The sequence below is a fragment of the Convolutriloba macropyga genome, chromosome 8 (genome assembly GCF_964194025.1).
Source record: "Convolutriloba macropyga chromosome 8, txConMacr16.3, whole genome shotgun sequence".
Taxonomy (NCBI): domain Eukaryota; kingdom Metazoa; phylum Xenacoelomorpha; order Acoela; family Convolutidae; genus Convolutriloba; species Convolutriloba macropyga.
In genome coordinates this window covers 31,721,404-31,741,122 of record NC_134475.1, presented here as the reverse complement: position 1 = coordinate 31,741,122, position 19,719 = coordinate 31,721,404, and the positions used below count along the sequence as shown (strand labels likewise).

Below are 19,719 nucleotides of genomic sequence, written 5' to 3'. Positions count from 1 at the left end.
TTATAAAAAATTTAAACTTATAGTGCTGGTTAACATCATTTTTGTGTTTTCGTTAACAGATGAAATTTAATCTGTCTTTCTTTGCTTTCTTTTCTTTCTTTATTTTTCTTTCTTTTTCCTTTTTTTCTTTCTTTCTTTCTTGCTTCGTAAAAGAGAAGCATGTAGACTGTGTGTCTAATTGGGGACATTTCCACATTGTTCACTGGGCTATTCACAGGTTCCAATTAAGTCATTCGCCCTTATTTCTGACACAATTAGAGTTACCTAAAATTTGAAAGGAATTTCTAAGGCAACATGAAAATTTTCTGAAAGTCTCTTTCATTTTTCGCACCATTTTCTGATGCTATTTGGTGGTGGTGGGGGGGGGGGTTTGAACTTGGTGGTAAATGGCTTCCATTTTTGCTTACCTGTTTTTATTATTACTTGCTCTCGAAGAGAAGCAATTATTGTAAACGTGTGCGTCTTTTTACGACTCGAAGAGGAGTATTGGGATTCTTCTGGTTTTTTTTAAGCTGAATTTGACTTCTGTTTTTTGAACGTTGACAGCTATTTTAGAACGTTGATTTCTGTTTGCGAACACTGGACTTTAAAAAGTAACTTAGTTTGCGTTTTATAGTAATTAAGAACTGATGATAATATTCAAGGTTGAATGGTCATTTCGCGAATATTTGATTCCATGTAAGTCCCTCCAACCTCCCCCCAACTAGCCCCTCACACACCTACCCCTACGCCTACCCCAACCCACACCTCCCCAAACACACTCACACACGCGCCTACTCCCACCCACCCCTCCTCCTCCTCCTCCTCCTCCTCCTCCTCCTCCTCCTCCTCCTCCTCCTCCTCCTCCTCCTCCTCCTCCTCCTCCTCCTCCTCCTCCTCCTCCTCCTCCTCCTCCTCCTCCCCCCCAACAATCTCCCTCGTCCCCTCACCTACCTACCCACATTTATCCTTAAAAATTGGGGTCTTCCCCATTATAGCCCCCCAGCTTAGTGGTGAGATAACTTAAAGCTCCCCCAGTCATGGTAATTATACCATAATTGGGGTTTATAATCCTATCTACCCCAGTCATGGTAATTATACCATAATTGGGGTTTATAATCTCATGGGGGCTATAAATGGGAAAGACCCAAAAATTGTTTTATCACACTGTATATTGCTTTTTATTTTTTTGATTTTCCTGAAATAGATAGGATTAGATAAGAGTTTTTATTGCACGACTCTTCGGGTTGTTTCCGGTATTCTACCGGCTATGTACAAAAATTTCGCTTAACCGTTTTTTGATTTTTCGAGTGACTTTTACGCCCTTGACTTTTTGCGTGATCTAAAACTCTCAATCGCAATTTCGAGCTGCTGAACTCAATTGGTGGCAAAAACGATCAGCCAAAATTGGTGTCACTTTCTCACTTCAAATCTATCTTATTAGTGGTATATAGCAAAATTTGACATATCTCAAGCGCAAGTTTTTGGTCAAGCGCAAGTTTTTCCAACCGCAAGTGGAGAAATAAATTTTGCACAGAGAGTTTTAAATTACATTGTTGACAATATTTTGGGGGCACGGTATTGGTATAAAAGATGGAAGCCAACATTACAGATTTTTCCTCTTAATTTCACTTCCCGTAGATCAAAATTGTTTTGTTGCCTATTTCAGAATAGGTACCCTTTTATGTTTTTTTTCAGCAAGGCATTTTAAGTAAAGATTTTTTAGTATGAGAATAAATATTTAAGTTTTCACATTAATTTTATGGTCGAATTTTTTATTTTATTTTATAATTTGTAAGGATAATTCTGTTTTCTCGTAAAAACTTTTGATCATCATATCTGGCGCTCCGCCTTTCTCTGTATTTTTGCATTGCTTATTAATGTGAAAAGGTTCTGTTTTCTTAAACACCTTTGTCTCTTTATGATTGTATTCTTTATACATCATTTCCTAATAAGCAATGAATTTCTCAGATGTATCAGTTGAATATCTTTCAGATTTTTTTCTGTTTTCATGCCATCTTTTTCAGAACACGAAAGCTTTATCATTAAAAAATTTCAATCTGCTTTTGACAACCCCAAATCATTGTTTATACGCCCCTGAAATTTTAGAACAAGTAAAAGTCCCATTACAAATCTGAGTTGATTTGTTCTTTTTTTCCTATTTGGTAGAGATTCGTCCAGCTGAACGATCTTAAAATTTCTGCTGTCGCTGGCCGTTATCCTTTTATTACTCATGAATTTGACTTCAAATGATGTCTCTCTCGACCAGCTTTGTTTTTCTTGTTGCTTTCCCATAGACAGCTTTTTAAGTACATCGGGTTTCTGTTTCACTAAAAATTGATTCTGCGAATATTCTTTTTGGCGCTTTTCAATTTGTCGTTTTTCTAGATCTGTTCGCACACTCCGAAGTCGATTTGCAATGGTGGGTTCAAGCACGCCGTAGCCGCAAAATTTTCTATCTTTTTTTATATATTTTCAACCCCGCTTTTTATGTTTATATATTTATGTTTTCAACCCCGCTAACTTGTCTACCTAAACCGCATTCCCCAAGCCCTAATTTATTTTCAATGTTCCTTGTTGAGAATATTGACTGTAACAATTGCATACAGGAATAAAATCGGGTTGAAATGATGGAGGGTTGAATCGGGTGAAAATGGGGACACTATGCTGATATGAATCAGTTTTGTGGCCAGTTAGTGAAATTCAAAAGTTTTTGTTCTAAAGTGATGTTCTTGCGTTCGCTCGATTAATATGAATTATCGTCAGAAGAAACGGAATGAAAAGGTAGAGACCGAGTTCAATACGTTACTGAGCAACTCTCTTAGAGCAATTTTGGGGGTGTTTGACCACATTGTGTTTCAGAAATGCTGTTCTGTTGCGTACTGCCCAACTTTTGCGAATGTTGGTGGGACATTGTGCTTTTCGACGTCCTTCTATGCAATGCGTCTGGAATAGTCCTTGGCTCATATCTACTACAATGGCTTAAGGTACTTCTTTTGTAATACTGGATAGTTTCCCATTTTTTGTCATGCTTGAGTTAATTTTGATATTTTACAAGCAGTCTGAGATTTTGTAAATAGCAAATCTCAGGAAATAAAGGTTTCAACAATACCGGTCAGTTATTACAAAAAGAAGCAAATCAGTTTAAGCGAATGAAAAAAAAGCTCGGATTAGTTTAGTACGAGCCCAATGATTTCATTTATATGTTATTTCAAGTTGAATTAATAAATTCGAGTTGAATTAATTCCTTATGAAGTTAATTTTCAATGTTAAACAATCTTTTATCGACGATCTTTTGTGCGCTCATCGATGATGGTCTCAAAGTTCATTGAGTCTATTGTTTTTTTTTATTGAGGTAAAATAATATAGGATAATAAAACAATTCTCTTTTCTCTTGCTTGTTGAGCATTTCGAGCATTTTTTCGACATTGAGCATTGTTTTTGTCGAATGACTGTTCAAGTATGGAATCAATTTTAGATTCGATCGTAATAGAGAGATTACCAATGGCCGCCGTCAGCCTCTCAAGTTATTAATTAGGAGCTCTCCTTCTTTTTTTTACAATTCAAAGAATTTGAGTTGTATTGGTGCATTGTATTCTTTACGGCTCGAAGAAGAGTATTGGTGGAGCATCTTTTTATCGGTAGTTCTGTATTGATTACGGAGTGTATTTAAATTTTAGAAGTAAAATGCCTGATGAAGTAGAAGTAGAATGCGTGAAAACATAGTTTTTAAGTCGAAGTGTTGAAGAGAAGAGAGTGGTTTCCTGTTCATATTGCATTTTTGAGTTAAAGCGAGAAAAGTAGGTGTGAAAAGAAGTTTTTCATAAACGAGCAATTTTTTTTGATCACGTGCGGCGTTTTAAATGCAGTTTTTTAGTTAAAATTGTTTCAGTCAGTAGTCTTTGTATAACGTCGTTTATATGAACTTAAAATAGTGAGTTTGGGCGCATTTTCAATCATTTGAAGCAAATAATACGCTTTTAGATTTAAACTTCTACGCTTTTGCCATGTTGGACGAATTTTTAGCATTTTTTTGTTCTAACTGCGAGCTTTTTGTCTTCCCTTTTGATTTAATCGATATTAATTTTCAGTTGTTTTTGTTAAAGATAAATGAGTAATTTGAAATTGCTTATTTCGTCTGATTTTGTATTTCTTGCTACTGTTTTTCTACCGGTTCTAGTTAAGAGCTATTCTATAGTTGTTTCTCCCAAAAAGTTAGCCTTGAAGGTTAGACGGCAATTTTCACTGAAGTAAATAAGAGAATTTTTATTTTTGGATTTTGCTTTTTAAAAAAATTATATTTCTGCCGGGTGTTCGGCAAGTGAATGCTTGAGCAGAGAATATAATAAAAGTTTTAGCTCCAGACAAGTGGTGGGAAAAAGCATTTTAACGTTTTATGCTCCTTGGTTTTCTCTCTGTAAACTGTTTTGGTTTTCCTGTCAATTGGTAGTCGTGTTAACATGAAATCTAACCGTATCGCAAGGTCTTTGTCAGTAGTTCACTTTTTAAAAAAATATAACAGACGTCTTTTGAAAGTGAAGTGAAAAATTCATGTTTAACAGGTTTGGTTTTTCGTGAATTTTCGTTTTCACGTACGGCAATTTGACTTCTCGCGTTTTTTCTCTTGATGTTCTGCAGGGATTTTTTAAAGGTGATATATGTGTTCTAATAGTGCATAACTGCAGTTGTTTAAACTCTTCAAATGCAACTAATTGTTGTCAAGACTTCAGCGATTTAGTTTCGTGGAATATAAGTGATTTTTCATTTTGTCTGTTTTTGTAGTTTTTTTGGTGTTCTGTTATTAGTCTCATTAATGATAGTTCTCATTGGCTCTCTAATGACGCATATTAAACGATTTGATTGAAATCTATTTGTTTTGACGACGTCAATTGGCACTACATGTTTACAAAAGATTTCTGTTTTTTGGATTTTTCCATTATATTTATTTTTTTTTACTGTTTTGTCTTTCAATTTCGTTTTGACAGCTTTTTTGCCCTCTCTGAGTCATCTTTGGATCTGTTTAAAAATTTCTATTCAGATTAAAAGGTTTGTACCACCTTGGCACGACTTATCATAAAACGTTTTTGATTTTTTTTAATTGCTCTTGAACGCACTTCATGGCAATTATTGTAAACGTGTGTGTCTTTTTTATGCAAATTTTTCGCTTGACAATTTTCAGCTTTTCTTCTAGAACATTCTTTGACTTCTCAAGTGACTTTTTCACGTTTTCGTCCATCATTTTTGAGTGATCTCTAGTGCTCCGAATTAAAGCTTGTTGCTAATATAAAATCGGTTGCAGGACAGGAAAATTAAGTGACTCGTAGCGCAGTGGTTAGTGCGGGTGCGCATGGATCGGGAGGTCAGTGGTTCGAATCTCGAAGGTGTCGAGGTTTTTTGCACACATAAAGAAAAATTGATCTATACTAAAGACCATGAATTAATTTGCCTCGCCTGTCGTTCAAGAGCAATTCTTCCGACATTTGTCGGTTTATGTTTATTTTTTGTAGCTTTGCTATGCGTTCTGTGAGGTCTCAATAAATACACGTGCCACTTGCCTACTAATGAGTCATCTTTAAACTTGTTTTTCTCTTCAAATATAAGTTTTTAAGAACTAGTAGACAATTTGTTCTCAAAAAGTGTCAGAAATTTTTAATTGCTTCCGAATGAGAAGCAATTATTGTTTGTAAACGTTTCTTTTTCATGCAAATTTTTAGACTGACCATATTGCCTTTTTCGTGTAGAATGATATTTGACTTCTCAGGAGGTCGAGGTGACGGAAACCCTGAATTAAATTGCGCAGCTCGTCATTCGAGAGCAATTTTTCCGACGTCAGTCGGTTTGTGGCCCCGTCGCTAATCTCATTAATAATGCATCATATTTGATCTCTAATGAGCTATAATTGAATCCAGTGTCTGATTTGAATTTAATGCTAATGATTTGAGAGCAATTAATATAGCAATTATATTAGTCATGTTGGTCTTTTCTATGAAATTTTTCGCCTTAGCGGTTTTTCGTCTGACCCATTTGACTTTCCATCGTTAAAAACGGGATAAACAGGTGGGGCAGAGAGGGCATTAAGTTCTCTTAGAGCCTTTCAGCTCGCTAGTCGCAAGTATGCGATTCACAGAATCTGCTTTTAATAGTCGCACAGCGATAGTTGGAGCTATTATTGGCCTTCTCTTGGTTTTTTTTATTTCATCGTCAAGCACAACCACTTCAAATCTACTTTTTGTTCAATCGTTCGTGCAATTTCAACTGAAGTTGTGCGTGACGTCATTTTTCGCTCTTAGAGGAGCGAGTTCTTTTCGTTGGTTCGCATGATTAAATTTTTGATCACACTTGACTACCTCACTCTCAAAAATGACTTCCTCACTTTGAAATTGACTTTTATTTACTTTAATTCAAAGAGAAAAGGTCGAATGGGTGTTTGTCACTATAATTGAAGGGTATTTGAGAGCAGCTAAAAGAGGCAGCAAAAACTTATACCAATTTCAATCAAAATATAACATATCAGCCTTCAATGAAAAGACTTTTTTTTGGTCTGTCCTTTTTTACTGATTTTTTGAGATTGCAGATCTACGAAGCTATTGCGGCTATTTTCTGGCAATCTGCCAGCTATGTTTGAGACTTATTCTTATAAAGGTCGTTTCTTAGAGCCACCCCCCCCCCCACCCCCACCACCACCACCACAACAACAACAACAACCCCCCATCAGCCCCCCTAATCCCCACCTCCGCACATCGATCAGGCCGTAAAGGCACCGCGGAGCCAAAGACCCCACCCCCACTGTTCCACCACATCCCCATCACCCCCCCCCCCCCCACCGGTGCACCCCCACCCCACCCACCGCTGCGCTCAACTCGCGGCACGTCATTAAAGCTTAAGCTAGTCTCACTAAACCGGGGCTAGCTACTGACAAAGCCAACCGCTCGCCGTTCGTTTGAGCGCATTTCGCCCGACGTTAGTCGGTTATGTTTTTATTGGCTTGTGAAGCAAAACTGTTTAACTTTTGATTTCTACCTGATTTCTGCTTTTAAACGAGACTGACAATGTTGTCTTCAGTTTGTTCGGTTCTTGTCCTGTTAGGTTTTTAAAATTTCCTTGTCCTGTTAGGTTTTTAAAATTTCCTTTTACGTTTGGTCGCGGATTTCGTTTTGCATAAAGTGACTGCTTTCACGTTTGATACGGTCAAGGTCAAACGAGCTTCATAAAGTCATTGTGCAGTAGATTATCGAAGTTTATTAGAACTATTGCTACTACACATTACTATTCTTAATAGCCTGCAGTATCAAGTATATTTAATAGCCTGCGGAATCAAGTATAATTTTAGAATCTATTTTAAAATTGTACATCAAATTCGAACACTTTGACACTTAAAAAAATTGTAGTTTTTCTTTCAATCCCGATGTGCGTCAAGGGGGTCAACGGCGACTATTTTCCGGTAATTTGCTGGCTATGTTCAAGAAATGGTATAGCATTGGATGTTCCGAGAATATCTACGGCATCTGGACGAAGTTCGTTTGACCACCAGGATGCAAGACCGTCGACTCGAATGCTAATCGATATAAGAAATGCAAATGCAGCGGGAATAGAAAAGTCAAAATTGCGTTAAAATCATCTTTTCAGAAAAAATTACTATTATTAAACGTATTAAACGAGCAGCGCACTTCTGAAGGTTCTAAAATCTACAAAGATGATGTGAATAAATTTAGACACTGTCTTCAAATACGGACAGTAACAAGTTATTATATTTTTGAACTGAGACTGAAATTGACCGCCTGATGAATTCTCATCTCATATCCACCCACAAATCTCAACTCTAATTTCAGTTCAGGTGTTTTCTCCTTTTCCTATAAGTGTTCCTATAAAAAGATTCTAACGCGAACTTAATGATTATCTGTTGACCTCAAGGCTCTTTATGAAATTCAATCCTTTTTCATAAGTTGGGAATTGAGTTTCGCCTCTTACTCTGGGAAGTGTTATTAATCTATTGGAAGGCATGGAATAGTTATTCCATTTTTATGACTGAACATAGAAGAGGTGTTAGTACGCGAAAATGAGATGTAACTCTGTTTAAGCTTCCAATTTGAAAGATGTTATTATTAACGAGACAATTGCGATGAAAGAAATCAGTTCGGTTTGGTACCATCGTTATGCAAATTGGATTAGCAAGGCTTAGTTATAATCAATTCATGTTCAAGGAAGAATTTCGAATTTTCTGCTGCTCAAACAAAACCAGACAGTCTTGTTATCATCCCCTCGAGGCCATCAATTATGCTAAAGATCCTGTAGGGTTGAAATGACGGATAATCAATTGGTGAAAAGTCTAAGGGCAGGATTACTAAGTTCAATTACACCAATTTAATAGGTTAAATCTTGCTGGGAAATTAAAACTGAAGGCTCCCATAAACGCGAGAGCAAGGCGGATCGCTAATATGTGTCGCACATACTGATTTTTTATAGCCCCTTTTTATTGTCTAGCGCCCTTATTCTCCAAGAAACAAGTTTTTAAAAGAAACTGATATACTTGTTTGGAAAATTTTAAATTTATTCTCGTGGTGTAGATGTAGTTTGTTGTTTCTGACTATCTGTCAAAAAATTTGTTACTACAGATAAAATAATTTTGTTAGTTCATTTAAATAATTTCGTTTCTTAGATCTTTTTCAGACGAGTGGACGTTAAGATGATGTTCTAGAATTAGAGTTCCTATTTTTTCTTCACCTTACCGCACTCAAACTAAGAGTGAAAGTTCTAACGTGTGTTGTGTCTAACTGTTTAGGTATTAGAATTTCAAATACAACGATCATTTGTCAAATAAGGGACATAGTTGATGAAATCTTTTCAAAGCAGGTTTTTGTTCATTCATTCATTTATTTAGGAAGATTTATGACTTAATGGTATGGGCGACCTCATTTTCTTACACTTATGGGTGGAAATTTTTTGATTATTGCGAATAATTTGTTGGTCACTCAATTGTTGGACACGGATTTGACTTTTCGAGCGACTTCTCCCCCCTGATTTTTTCGTTTCGAATGATCTAATTTTCTCTCGTTCACAAGTGTCAGCAGCTGATCTCAAGTCCCAGCCGTTCTCGACCAAAAGTCAAATGAAAAGTGCGCCAAAATTTGTGTAATTTTTTCCCTTTAAAATTTATTAGTGGTTATATTTGCATATAATAATCGCCAGGACGTCATTTGAAACACCTCGCAGTGAATTTAGTTACAAACGACTGAAGTAGGCTGCAATAGATTATAGCTTCCACTATAATTTCGACAGCATTTCCGACGTCTTTCGGTTCTGTTTTTTGTTGACTAATTTTTTGCCACTTCTGAAATTGTTTTTAATTGCTCTTGAATGAGAAGCAATCATTGTAAATGAGTCTTTTTAATTCATTTTTTTGTTGAACGCTTTTGCGCTTTTCTTCTAGAATAGTTATTGACTTATTGTGTGACTTTTTCACGCACTTTTGATTTTGAGTTATTTCAATTGATCGCACGCCGAATTGAAATTTTTTGTTCAAACAAAAGCCATTGTTAGAGATTCGATGACAAGGCCCTGATAAATGAGTGGTTAATACCTCCGTCGACGCGACAGAATCAAACTTAGGAGGTCGGGCTTTGAACCGTACCTGCGGCTGATGTTTTCGCACCCATAGAGAAAATTTTTTCTAGGCTACAGCCCCTGAATTAAATTGCGCCGCCTGTCATTCTAGAGCAATTTTTCCGACCTAAGTTGGTTTGTGTTTCTATTCTACACTGAGATATCTTTTAAGAATAATAGATAATTGTTAATAATTAATAAAATCAGGACGTTGAAAATTATAATGGAGAGTTGATCAATAGTCTTGTTTTTGAGATTGAAAGCAGAATCAATTTACATTTCATAAGACTACCTAGCAAGTGAAAATAGTGAGCAGCTATGCTTCCTGTTATTGAAAAATGCCGATAAATGGAGTGGATAGTTGATCGTCTAAACGTAAACTTGTGCTGAAAATAACAAGCTGGCAACCACTTTTAAGCTCAAGACACTTGTAGATTTTATGGATATCAAAGGTTTGTCCTGGCAGTTATCAAGCCCGTATCCCGCTGATGCAGATTAAGGTACAGTAATAAGGTGGGTTAAACGAGGTTTCCAGCAATTAAAATCTTTGACAAAAGTAAGCGTTCAAATTTCATATATTACATCGAATTTTGTCTGTTTAATAGCCGCCTGAAGCCTCTCAACGGCTGTTGCATAGGCGCTCTCCTTTTTCAAAATTCGCTTTACCTTTTGATCGTTTTTCGGTTGACTAAAGTAACGATTTTCACGTTTGACTCGTGACTTACTTCACTCACTGTATCAACTGAATGAATTTTAAATTCTTTAATTCTTTCAATTACGCAATGTAGTGAATGCCGTCAATGTCAAAAGAGCAAAATCAAAAACGGGATAAACCGATTAAGCTCGGTCACAAAGTTTTAGCGTATTAGGTTATCGAAATTCATTAGAGCCGTTACTAGCTAACATTATTATTAAGCTTAATAGGTTTCAGTTTAAAAGCTGAATTAAGTATAGGTTTGGAATCTAACTGAAACGGCACACCAAATTAGAACACTTTTTGGCACTTGTCGGACAATTTTCATCTTTTTTAATAGCAGCCCTCATCTTCTCAGCCGGCTATTATAGCGCTCCTATTTTTTACTTTGTCGAATAAAAAAATGTTTCGCTTTACCTCATTTTGCCGCTTTTTCAACATTTTGCGTGATATCTTTTTGACTTCTCTAGGCTAGTTTCTCTCTTCTCTCATTCTGCTAAAAGTGATTTTGAACATCAGTTGCTCAGCAAAGCAATTCAAAATGAACAGAGTCAGTATAAAAAAATTGAAGTCAGAAGTAGAAACGGGATAAACCCATAAAGCCCAATTTTAGATGCTCGCTATTTGAACGTCGTTCCTATAAGTCTTAGTTACCATCTCTAATGCTTATTGGTATTGATAGTAGCCCCTGTAGCCTCTCTCTAAGAAACAGAAGTACGTTATGTTCAACTACGAAATGCCATCAAAATAAATCTGACTTAAAAAATGTTTTTGTGCATTTTTTTTTCAATATCTTCTATTCTTTCAATCCCAATCATGCTTATTGGAATCAACGGCGGCTATTTTCCGGTAATCTGCCGGGTATGTTTCTTTTTCAGTTTCAATGCCGACGTGCGTCAAGTGCGTCATCTGTAGCTATTTTCTGGAAATTTGCCGGCTAGGTTTTTGATGGGTTTTCTCAGAATTATTATCACTTCCATTTTCCTTCGTTTTTGTATGATTAGACTGAATTTTGATAGTTTTAACTGCTCTAAGCTGCTCTAGAGTGATGGTTAAAGTACCTGGCGAAAATTCAAGATAGAAATTGGTTAGCTTACGGTAAGCAGCAGTAATTTGATTTCCACGTGAAGTCTGTGCAACTTTATACCTCGATTGGTTTGGTTATATCTCCATCGATTATTTTTATTACAATTTCAAGAACTTTTTGATCAAGGTGACACAGCTTGTATGTGGAACTCAACTTACTGCTACTTTATCCGGATTTTCTCCGCAAGTTTCTTCTCTCTTCCTATAGGTTTAGTGTAATTGAAATTCTATAGAAATTTACTGACGATTTTGGGAAAAGGTTGTAAAACCCTAAGGGTTGAGTAGAACTAAGTTGCTGAGCAGATCTTTTATAAGATTGCTAATCTTTACGTATGTCATTCACCGAAACGGCCGCAGAAACGTAAATTCGTGTTATGAAAATCAGTTGTTTGGGTATTTTACCCACTCCATCTCCCTCGAGGTAAAACCATGGTGTAAAAAAACTCATCTTGGTGTTGTGTACCCCCTCCCCATTGTTACATATATGTTGTTTCCGAATAATTAATGTCTCATCAACTAAAGGCTGAGCAATTTCTGATCGTTAAAGAGTTATAAACACTGTCATTGAAGTTCAAAAATTACAAGTTTTTATGATAATAGCGTAGGTAGCTGAGTTCTTTTCTCATGGATTATTTCAATCCATAATTTTATTTTATGTGCTTCAAATAAAAATGTTTTAATTTTTTGCGGTTTCTAGCAAAAAGGTTTTTGATTTTCATTTTGTTGTTAACTTATCAGCTACAAGGAAAACGTGGCTTTTTCCAATTAGCTACTAAATTAAAACTTCTACGTGGGTCATAAAAGTCATGTGCAACTAACTTGAGGGGTCCCTTAATTTGGACAGCAGAGGGGTGGAAGATCTGAATACTGAATACCCAATACTACTATTAATGGAAAGTTGACCTAATAGATTGCAGTATTATTGAATAGTCGACGTAATTGTGACTAGTGAGGGACAGTTTTGCTCAGAGAATTGCAATACTCACGGATACAGAAATTTTGAACGTCTGTAGGCTATAGGAAACAATATATTTTTGGTTTAACATATTTTGGATTATCCAGCAAACTGTTTGTTTTAATATCGCACAGGTGCTTAGTGGTTTGAAATGCAGCCAACAGAGTGGGGTGAAACTCTTGGATCTTTTTCTGTTCCCCATGGAAAGTGCGTCCGCGTGGGGGGGGGGGGGGGGGTTGCGAAGTAAAAAAAATCCCAAATGTTTAACACCAGTGTTCTAGGTTGCCCTCTTACAATGGAATAGATATTGGGACGTTGTATTGTACACTCGTGGTCAGTCACAAGTGAGGGAGAAGGAAGAAGTAGATAAGGAAAACTTGGATTTTATTACAGACCGGACGAGACATCGTTCAGCTGTCAAAGCACCTCTGCTTAGTAATGTTACATGGAAGCAAGTCATAATCCAGGTTAGTACAACCCAAAATTGTTTCTTTAACCATTGCAGCACCAACAATTAGTGTAGTCGTGTGATTTTTTCCATGCAATTTTTTGCTGGGCAGTTTTGATAATTTGTTTTGGAATATGTTTTGCTTGGGGATTTTACTTTTCGTCCTGAGAAACGGGATAAACTGGTAAAGCAATGTATTCAAGTTTTAGTATGTTTGGACAGCCTTCCCCCCCCCCCCCCTGCTGAGGGCGGGTGGCCTCTCTAAGATAGCTACACCCATAGCCAAAACCTCGCCTGTCTTTCGAGAGGGATTCGCACGACGATAGTCAGTTTGTTTTACCCGTAAATTTGGTACTAATAAGAAACAAAATCCAAATACTTCGTGTAATTTAACTGATATCGTGTGTTGTTTTTTTGAATTTCTTATTTGTCTCTTCTCCCCTCTTAATCGGACTGGAATTTGTAGCCCCCAGCAATTATCCTGGATCATTCGCAATTTTTGGGGTGTACTTTCTTGACGGGGCTAAAATTGGAAAGATTAATACCGATTTCTTAAGTGAATGTGTTTGGGCTGCGTGGATTGCAGGGTGTTTGGTGTTTCATTCTGCTCTTCTTCACTAACACAGCTGAGCTGAACTCCTTCACAATGAAACGTGTCTTTGGTGTCCACAAGAACCACCCCCTCAATGTCCTCCGTCTCCTAATTCACGCCATCATGTCCTACAAAGTCATCACAAACTACAGACACTACCTCAGGTCTGGTCAAACCACAAAACTCGCACATTCACCCCCCCCCCCCCCCCCCCGCTCATTAACTAACACTATCGTATATTCCGAACATGTTACCTTGCTTGTTGATTAAGAGTTTAGAATATTTACAACAAAAACGTGCTCATTAAAAACAAGGCCAAGATATATTGAAATTTGGAAGCACTAAAGCAACTAAAATTTTAGAGGCGAGTTGACAAATTTTCAAAAAATGAATCGTGTTTCCGTTATTTTAAATGTGCCTCTTTCAGTCTATCAAGTTTTTCCGCGTCGACGGTCATGAGTGGACTGTCAACGTCAAAATCCAATTATCTGATATCAAGATCATGCATTTCAGACTCTATTATGAAATATATGGAGCTAATGAAGTCGTCAAATCTAAATATTTCACTTCAGAGCCTATTACTAATTGCTCTCAAACGAAGTTTGTAGTAATTTTATTAGTCGTGTGGTCTTTTTAAAGACTGGAAGAGGAGGATTGAACTTCTACAAGTTCTTCTTTAGATAAAGCAAGATTGTTCATGACAACGTTTGACTTGTTCCTTTACGAACATTGACTTCTATTTTCCAACATTGGGCTTTATTTGTAACTCAGTTTCTAATGTATAGTTATTAAAACTGTTTTTTATACTGAATAGAAAATGGAAGTTAATGCCCCGTTTTTTCACGATGTTTTTGAGGAAATATTTGAAGCAATAATACTCCAACTTAAAATCAGATTTCGAAAAAGATTTGTGCACAATTCATCCCCTACGTTAGTCCTCTCGTCTACTTATAAAATTCAAATCAAACGCAACGTTTATTTCACAAAAATCCCAATATAAAGCTGATGAGCTCGGTCTAAGTTTCGCAGTATAAAGTCGCAAGATTTTATATGTTTTCATGTCTATTCAGCTTTGACTAAGTTTGCACTTGTGTTTAACATTACAGAGCTAAAAGTTGTGAATAAACTGTGATCTTTTGACAACCTTCTTTTTACTGCTAAACGTGGATGGAGTTCATCAGCTTTACCTTGAATTTATCGTAAACGAATATTGCGTTTTATCTCAATTTCATAGGTACACATGAGGACTGGTGTAGGGGATCAATTATGTAAAAATTGTTTTGGAAATTTGATTTCAAATTGGAGTAATGTTGTCTCAAAAATTGAGTTTTTACTCATTGATGCTGGGGCGTGGTAACTTAATTTTGCCGTTAAGTATATTAAAAGTGAAAGGCCAGTTTTATTGTAAAATGGCTTCAAGTTTGACAAGTTAGCATCGCCATTGCCAGCCCCTGAATTAAATTGCCTCGCCTGTGGTTCAAGAGCAATTCTTCCGACATTTGTCGGTTTATGTTTACCTTTCAATAATCAAAACATGTTTTGTTTAATTTTAATAATTTAAACACCGCTTTTGATAATCGGTAAAAAAGGGAGTTGGATTTCATAATAAAAGGATTTTTTCTGCTTTCTTTGCTTCTTTTCTCGTGTATAGGGTAATGTTTTTTAAAACGCTGTTGTTATTGCCAAAATATTATTAGTCGATGTTAATGATATTTTTATAATATTTTAATAATTTCAATGCAATTCAGGATCTGTCCTGCCCTTTTTTAATTTCCTAATTCCTCGCCTTCCTCGCGCCAAGTATTCTAATTTTTTTGGAGACTTTACCAGTCAGCAGGTGAATTTGTTTCGCAAGAAGTTGATTGTTACTAGATTTCATGTGGGGGTTTCCAGGCCATTAAAAAATGTAATTGAAGTTAACCAGAGCTGGCTTAAGCCAGATACGTCTAAGGCAGTGTCACTCGAAAGAGATCAGTGTTTGAAATTTGATTTGATTGTGATAGAATTTTAATTCAAAATCTTTTGTTTGTCAAAATTAGGGGTTTGCTTGATATTTTTTCTGCTTGAGAAATTGTATTAGCGTGATTATTTTTAAAGCACATGTTTTGCTATAACTGGTATACACTTCTGAATATGAGAAGCGATCAATTATCTTTCAGAATCCAGTTCTATGTTTTATATTGAAACTTTTCTATCTCTTTTCTTGATTTGGCATGCAACTCAGCCAAGAACGTGGATGATTAATTATCCTGGCAAAAAATAGAAATTAACCTCATTGTTATAGATGTCTGTCCTAATTTGAAAATTTAGCAAGTTCTAAATGACAGTATGATCTACCCTTTATCATTTTGACCTTTTCCTGTCTCTGCTTTATTTGGTATATATATATTCAAGTCAAAAATGTGAATGAGCGGGGTTGGAACATTGTGCGAACGCACATTGCCGAGCCTCCTGGTTGGTATTTGTACTAATCGTTTTATCTCGTTAAGAGACAGGTTATTTACCAAGAATAACTACCACAACCAACCGAACTTAATGCAAAAAATACCCTTGGAAATTTCTCAGCATATCGGGAAGACTGTGTTTGTCATTTCAGAGGCTCTATTAGTGCTTTCCAGCTACCGCTCCAATTTTGGTCGTACCTTGTGATAGTAGTGCTGGAGTTTGCCGCTGCTGTTCACCATGGAACCCTGATCACCCCAGCCCTTATACCAAACTTAGTGGCCTGGATCAGCATGCTATGCGTCGGTTCTATCGTCTACTCTTGCCTTGCTACTCTGAAGGACTCGAGAGAACAAACTTATGCTTCTGGTGATGATGATGATGCTGTTAAAGTTAATGGTGCAAGTAGAACTGCCTCTCGGACACTTGAAATCCATGAAAAAGAGTGCTAAAGATATACGTATAGTTTTTGGACCTTTTTAATTCTGCATATTGAACCCACAAAACTCTGAAATAAGTGATTATTTATTCCCTTCTTTGTTAGCCAAGGGAATTTACCACATTCAATTCCCTCGTGCCATAATTTAATGTTGTAAGAATTTTTTTAAATGATGCTGCCATAAAATGATTAGTGCTCTTTCTTAATATCAAGAAATAAATGACTCTTACGACTTTTATTACCGATTGTTAGATCAATGAAATTTTACCCAATAAGAAAGTAAGTAAAAAGTTTGTATTTCCAGTTATAGCTGCAAAGCTGGGCCTCATTATTGGCCTTCCCTTCGTTTTTTTCTCTCGTCAATATTTTTATTAGCAATATATCCAGTATTTGTGGCAGAATTTTGTTGAAATTTAGCAGAAAATATTATTTTTAATAGCCGCAAAGCGATAGCCGAGGCTTTTATTGGCAGTGGGCCCTAATAGCCGAGTGGGCACTGCACGTGGCTATTGATAGGGAGGTCAGTTGTCCGAACCCCGGCGGGGTTTAATGTTTTTCCACCCGCCGGTTGTTCCAGATCATTTTTTCGGTTTTTGTTTTTAAATTTAATTCAGAGATAAGGTCAAATGAGTGTGTGTCTTTCTAGTTGAAAGTTATTTAAGAGCAGCTAATAGAAGCAATAATAAGTTGTACAGATTCTTTGTCGAAATATAACATCTCAGCATTTAATGACGAATTTCTTTTTTCGTCTCTTTCCTTTATCTTTTTGGGATTGCGGATCTACGAGGCTTGCGGATTTTTTCTGGCAATCTGCCAGCTATGTTGTTTTTGTTTACCGGAAGTAATATTCGTTCCGACATTGTTTTGACCTGAAAGCTAAACTGAGTGAAATTTGTTCCGCGGACTAATTTTTTGGACAGAATGGGGTATATAGATAAATGTTCTCAGCCGTTTTTCGTCAATTTGGCTAATTTGTTTTGCGAGTATTTAGATTTTTCGTAGAAATATTTTTGTTAAAAGTTTCAGTATATATAACTCTGTACGTTTCGTGTATTTGAATTCTTGAACGGACTTTTTGTTGATCAGTGTACATGGTAGCGGCCGTTAACTAAATCATGTTTCGCCTTCTGAAGTTTCACAGTAAAAAATCACAAGATTTTATATGTTTTCATGTCTATTCAGCTTTGACTAAGTTTGCACTTGTGTTTAACATTACAGAGCTAAAAGTTGTGAATAAACTGTGATCTTTTGACAACCTTCTTTTTACTGCTAAACGTAGATGGAGTTCATCAGCTTTACCTTGAGATTTATCGTAAACGAATATTGCGTTTTATCTCAATTTCATAGGTACACACGAGGACTGGTGTAGGGGATCAATTATGTAAAAATTGTTTTGGAAATTTGATTTCAAATTGGAGTAATGTTGTCTCAAAAATTGAGTTTTTACTCATTGATGCTGGGGCGTGGTAACTTAATTTTGCCGTTAAGTATATTAAAAGTGAAAGGCCAGTTTTATTGTAAAATGGCTTCAAGTTTGACAAGTTAGTATCGCCATTGCCAGCCCTTGAATTAAATTGCCTCGCCTGTGGTTCAAGAGCAATTCTTCCGACATTTGTCGGTTTATGTTTACCTTTCAATAATCAAAACATGTTTTGTTTAATTTTAATAATTTAAACACCGCTTTTGATAATCGGTAAAAAAGGGAGTTGGGTTTCATAATAAAAGGATTTTTTCTGCTTTCTTTGCTTCTTTTCTCGTGTATAGGGTAATGTTTTTTTAAAACGCTGTTGTTAAACGCTGTTGTTATTGCCAAAATATTATTAGTCGATGTTAATGATATTTTTATAATATTTTAATAATTTCAATGCAATTCAGGATCTGTCCTGCCCTTTTTCAATTTCCTAATTCCTCGCCTTCCTCGCGCCAAGTATTCTAATTTTTTTGGAGACTTTACCAGTCAGCAGGTGAATTTGTTTCGCAAGAAGTTGATTGTTACTAGATTTCATGTGGGGGTTTCCAGGCCATTAAAAAATGTAATTGAAGTTAACCAGAGCTGGCTTAAGCCAGATACGTATAAGGCAGTGTCACTCGAAAGAGATCAGTGTTTGAAATTTGATTTGATTGTGATAGAATTTTTATTCAAAATCTCTTTTGTTTGTCAAAATTAGGGATTTGCTTGATATTTTTTCTGCTTGAGAAATTGTATTAGCGTGATTATTTTTAAAGCACATGTTTTGCTATAACTGGTATACACTTCTGAATATGAGAAGCGATCAATTATCTTTCAGAATCCAGTTCTATGTTTTACATTGAAACTTTTCTATCTCTTTTCTTGATTTGGCATGCAACTCAGCCAAGAACGTGGATGATTAATTATCCTGGCAAAAAATAGGAATTAACCTCATTGTTATAGATGTCTGTCCTAATTTGAAAATTTAGCAAGTTCTAAATGACAGTATGATCTACCCTTTATCATTTTGACCTTTTCCTGTCTCTGCTTTATTTGGTATATATATTCAAGCCAAAAATGTGAATGAGCGGGTTGGAACATTGTGCGAACGCACATTGCCGAGCCTCCTGGTTGGTATTTGTACTAATCGTTTTATCTCGTTAAGAGACAGGTTAACTACCAAGATTAACTACCACAACCAACCGAACTTAATGCAAAAAATACCCTTGGAAATTTCTCAGCATATCGGGAAGACTGTGTTTGTCATTTCAGAGGCTCTATTAGTGCTTTCCAGCTACCGCTGCAATTTTGGTCGTACCTTGTGATAGTAGTGCTGGAGTTTGCCGCTGCTGTTCACCATGGAACCCTGATCACCCCAGCCCTTATACCAAACTTAGTGGCCTGGATCAGCATGCTATGCGTCGGTTCTATCGTCTACTCTTGCCTTGCTACTCTGAAGGACTCGAGAGAACAAACTTATGCTTCTGGTGATGATGATGATGCTGTTAAAGTTAATGGTGCAAGTAGAACTGCCTCTCGGACACTTGAAATCCATGAAAAAGAGTGCTAAAGATATACGTATAGTTTTTGGACCTTTTTAATTCTGCATATTGAACCCACAAAACTCCGAATTAAGTGATTATTTATTCCCTTCTTTATTTGCCAAGGGAATTTACCACATTCAATTCCCTCGTGCCATAGTGGGAATTTAATGTTGTAAGAATTTTTTTAAATGATGCTGCCATAAAATGATTAGTGCTCTTTCTTAATATAAAGAAATAAATGACTCTTACGGCTTTTATTACCGATTGTTAGATCAATGAAATTTTACCCAATAAGAAAGTAAGTAAAAAGTTTGTATTTTCAGTTATAGCTGCAAAGCTGGGCCTTATTATTGTACTTCCCTTCGTTTTTTTCTGTCGTCAATATTTTTATTAGCAATATATCCAGTATTTGTGGCAGAATTTTGTTGAAATTTAGCAGAAAATATTATTTTTAATAGCCGCAAAGCGATAGCCGAGGCTTTTATTGGCA

General features: G+C 36.2%; 1 protein-coding gene across 2 annotated transcripts in view; it reads left to right on the top strand.

The window, feature by feature from the left end:
• LOC142344688 (phosphatidylserine synthase 1-like) overlaps positions 1-19,468 on the top strand; it is a 33,160-nt gene extending 13,692 nt beyond the window's left edge. Inside the window, exons 3-6 of one of the 2 annotated variants that reach the window (XM_075396528.1) lie at positions 2,842-2,966; positions 12,596-12,781; positions 13,349-13,518; positions 18,958-19,468. In XM_075396528.1, the coding sequence (XP_075252643.1) occupies positions 2,842-2,966; positions 12,596-12,781; positions 13,349-13,518; positions 18,958-19,255 (779 nt within the window). In that variant the 3' untranslated portion in view covers positions 19,256-19,468. Of the gene's footprint in view, positions 1-2,841; positions 2,967-12,595; positions 12,782-13,348; positions 13,519-15,950; positions 16,306-18,957 lie in introns of those variants that run through there. The other variant, XM_075396527.1, reaches the window with a different exon arrangement.
• Positions 19,469-19,719: the final 251 nt, after the last annotated feature.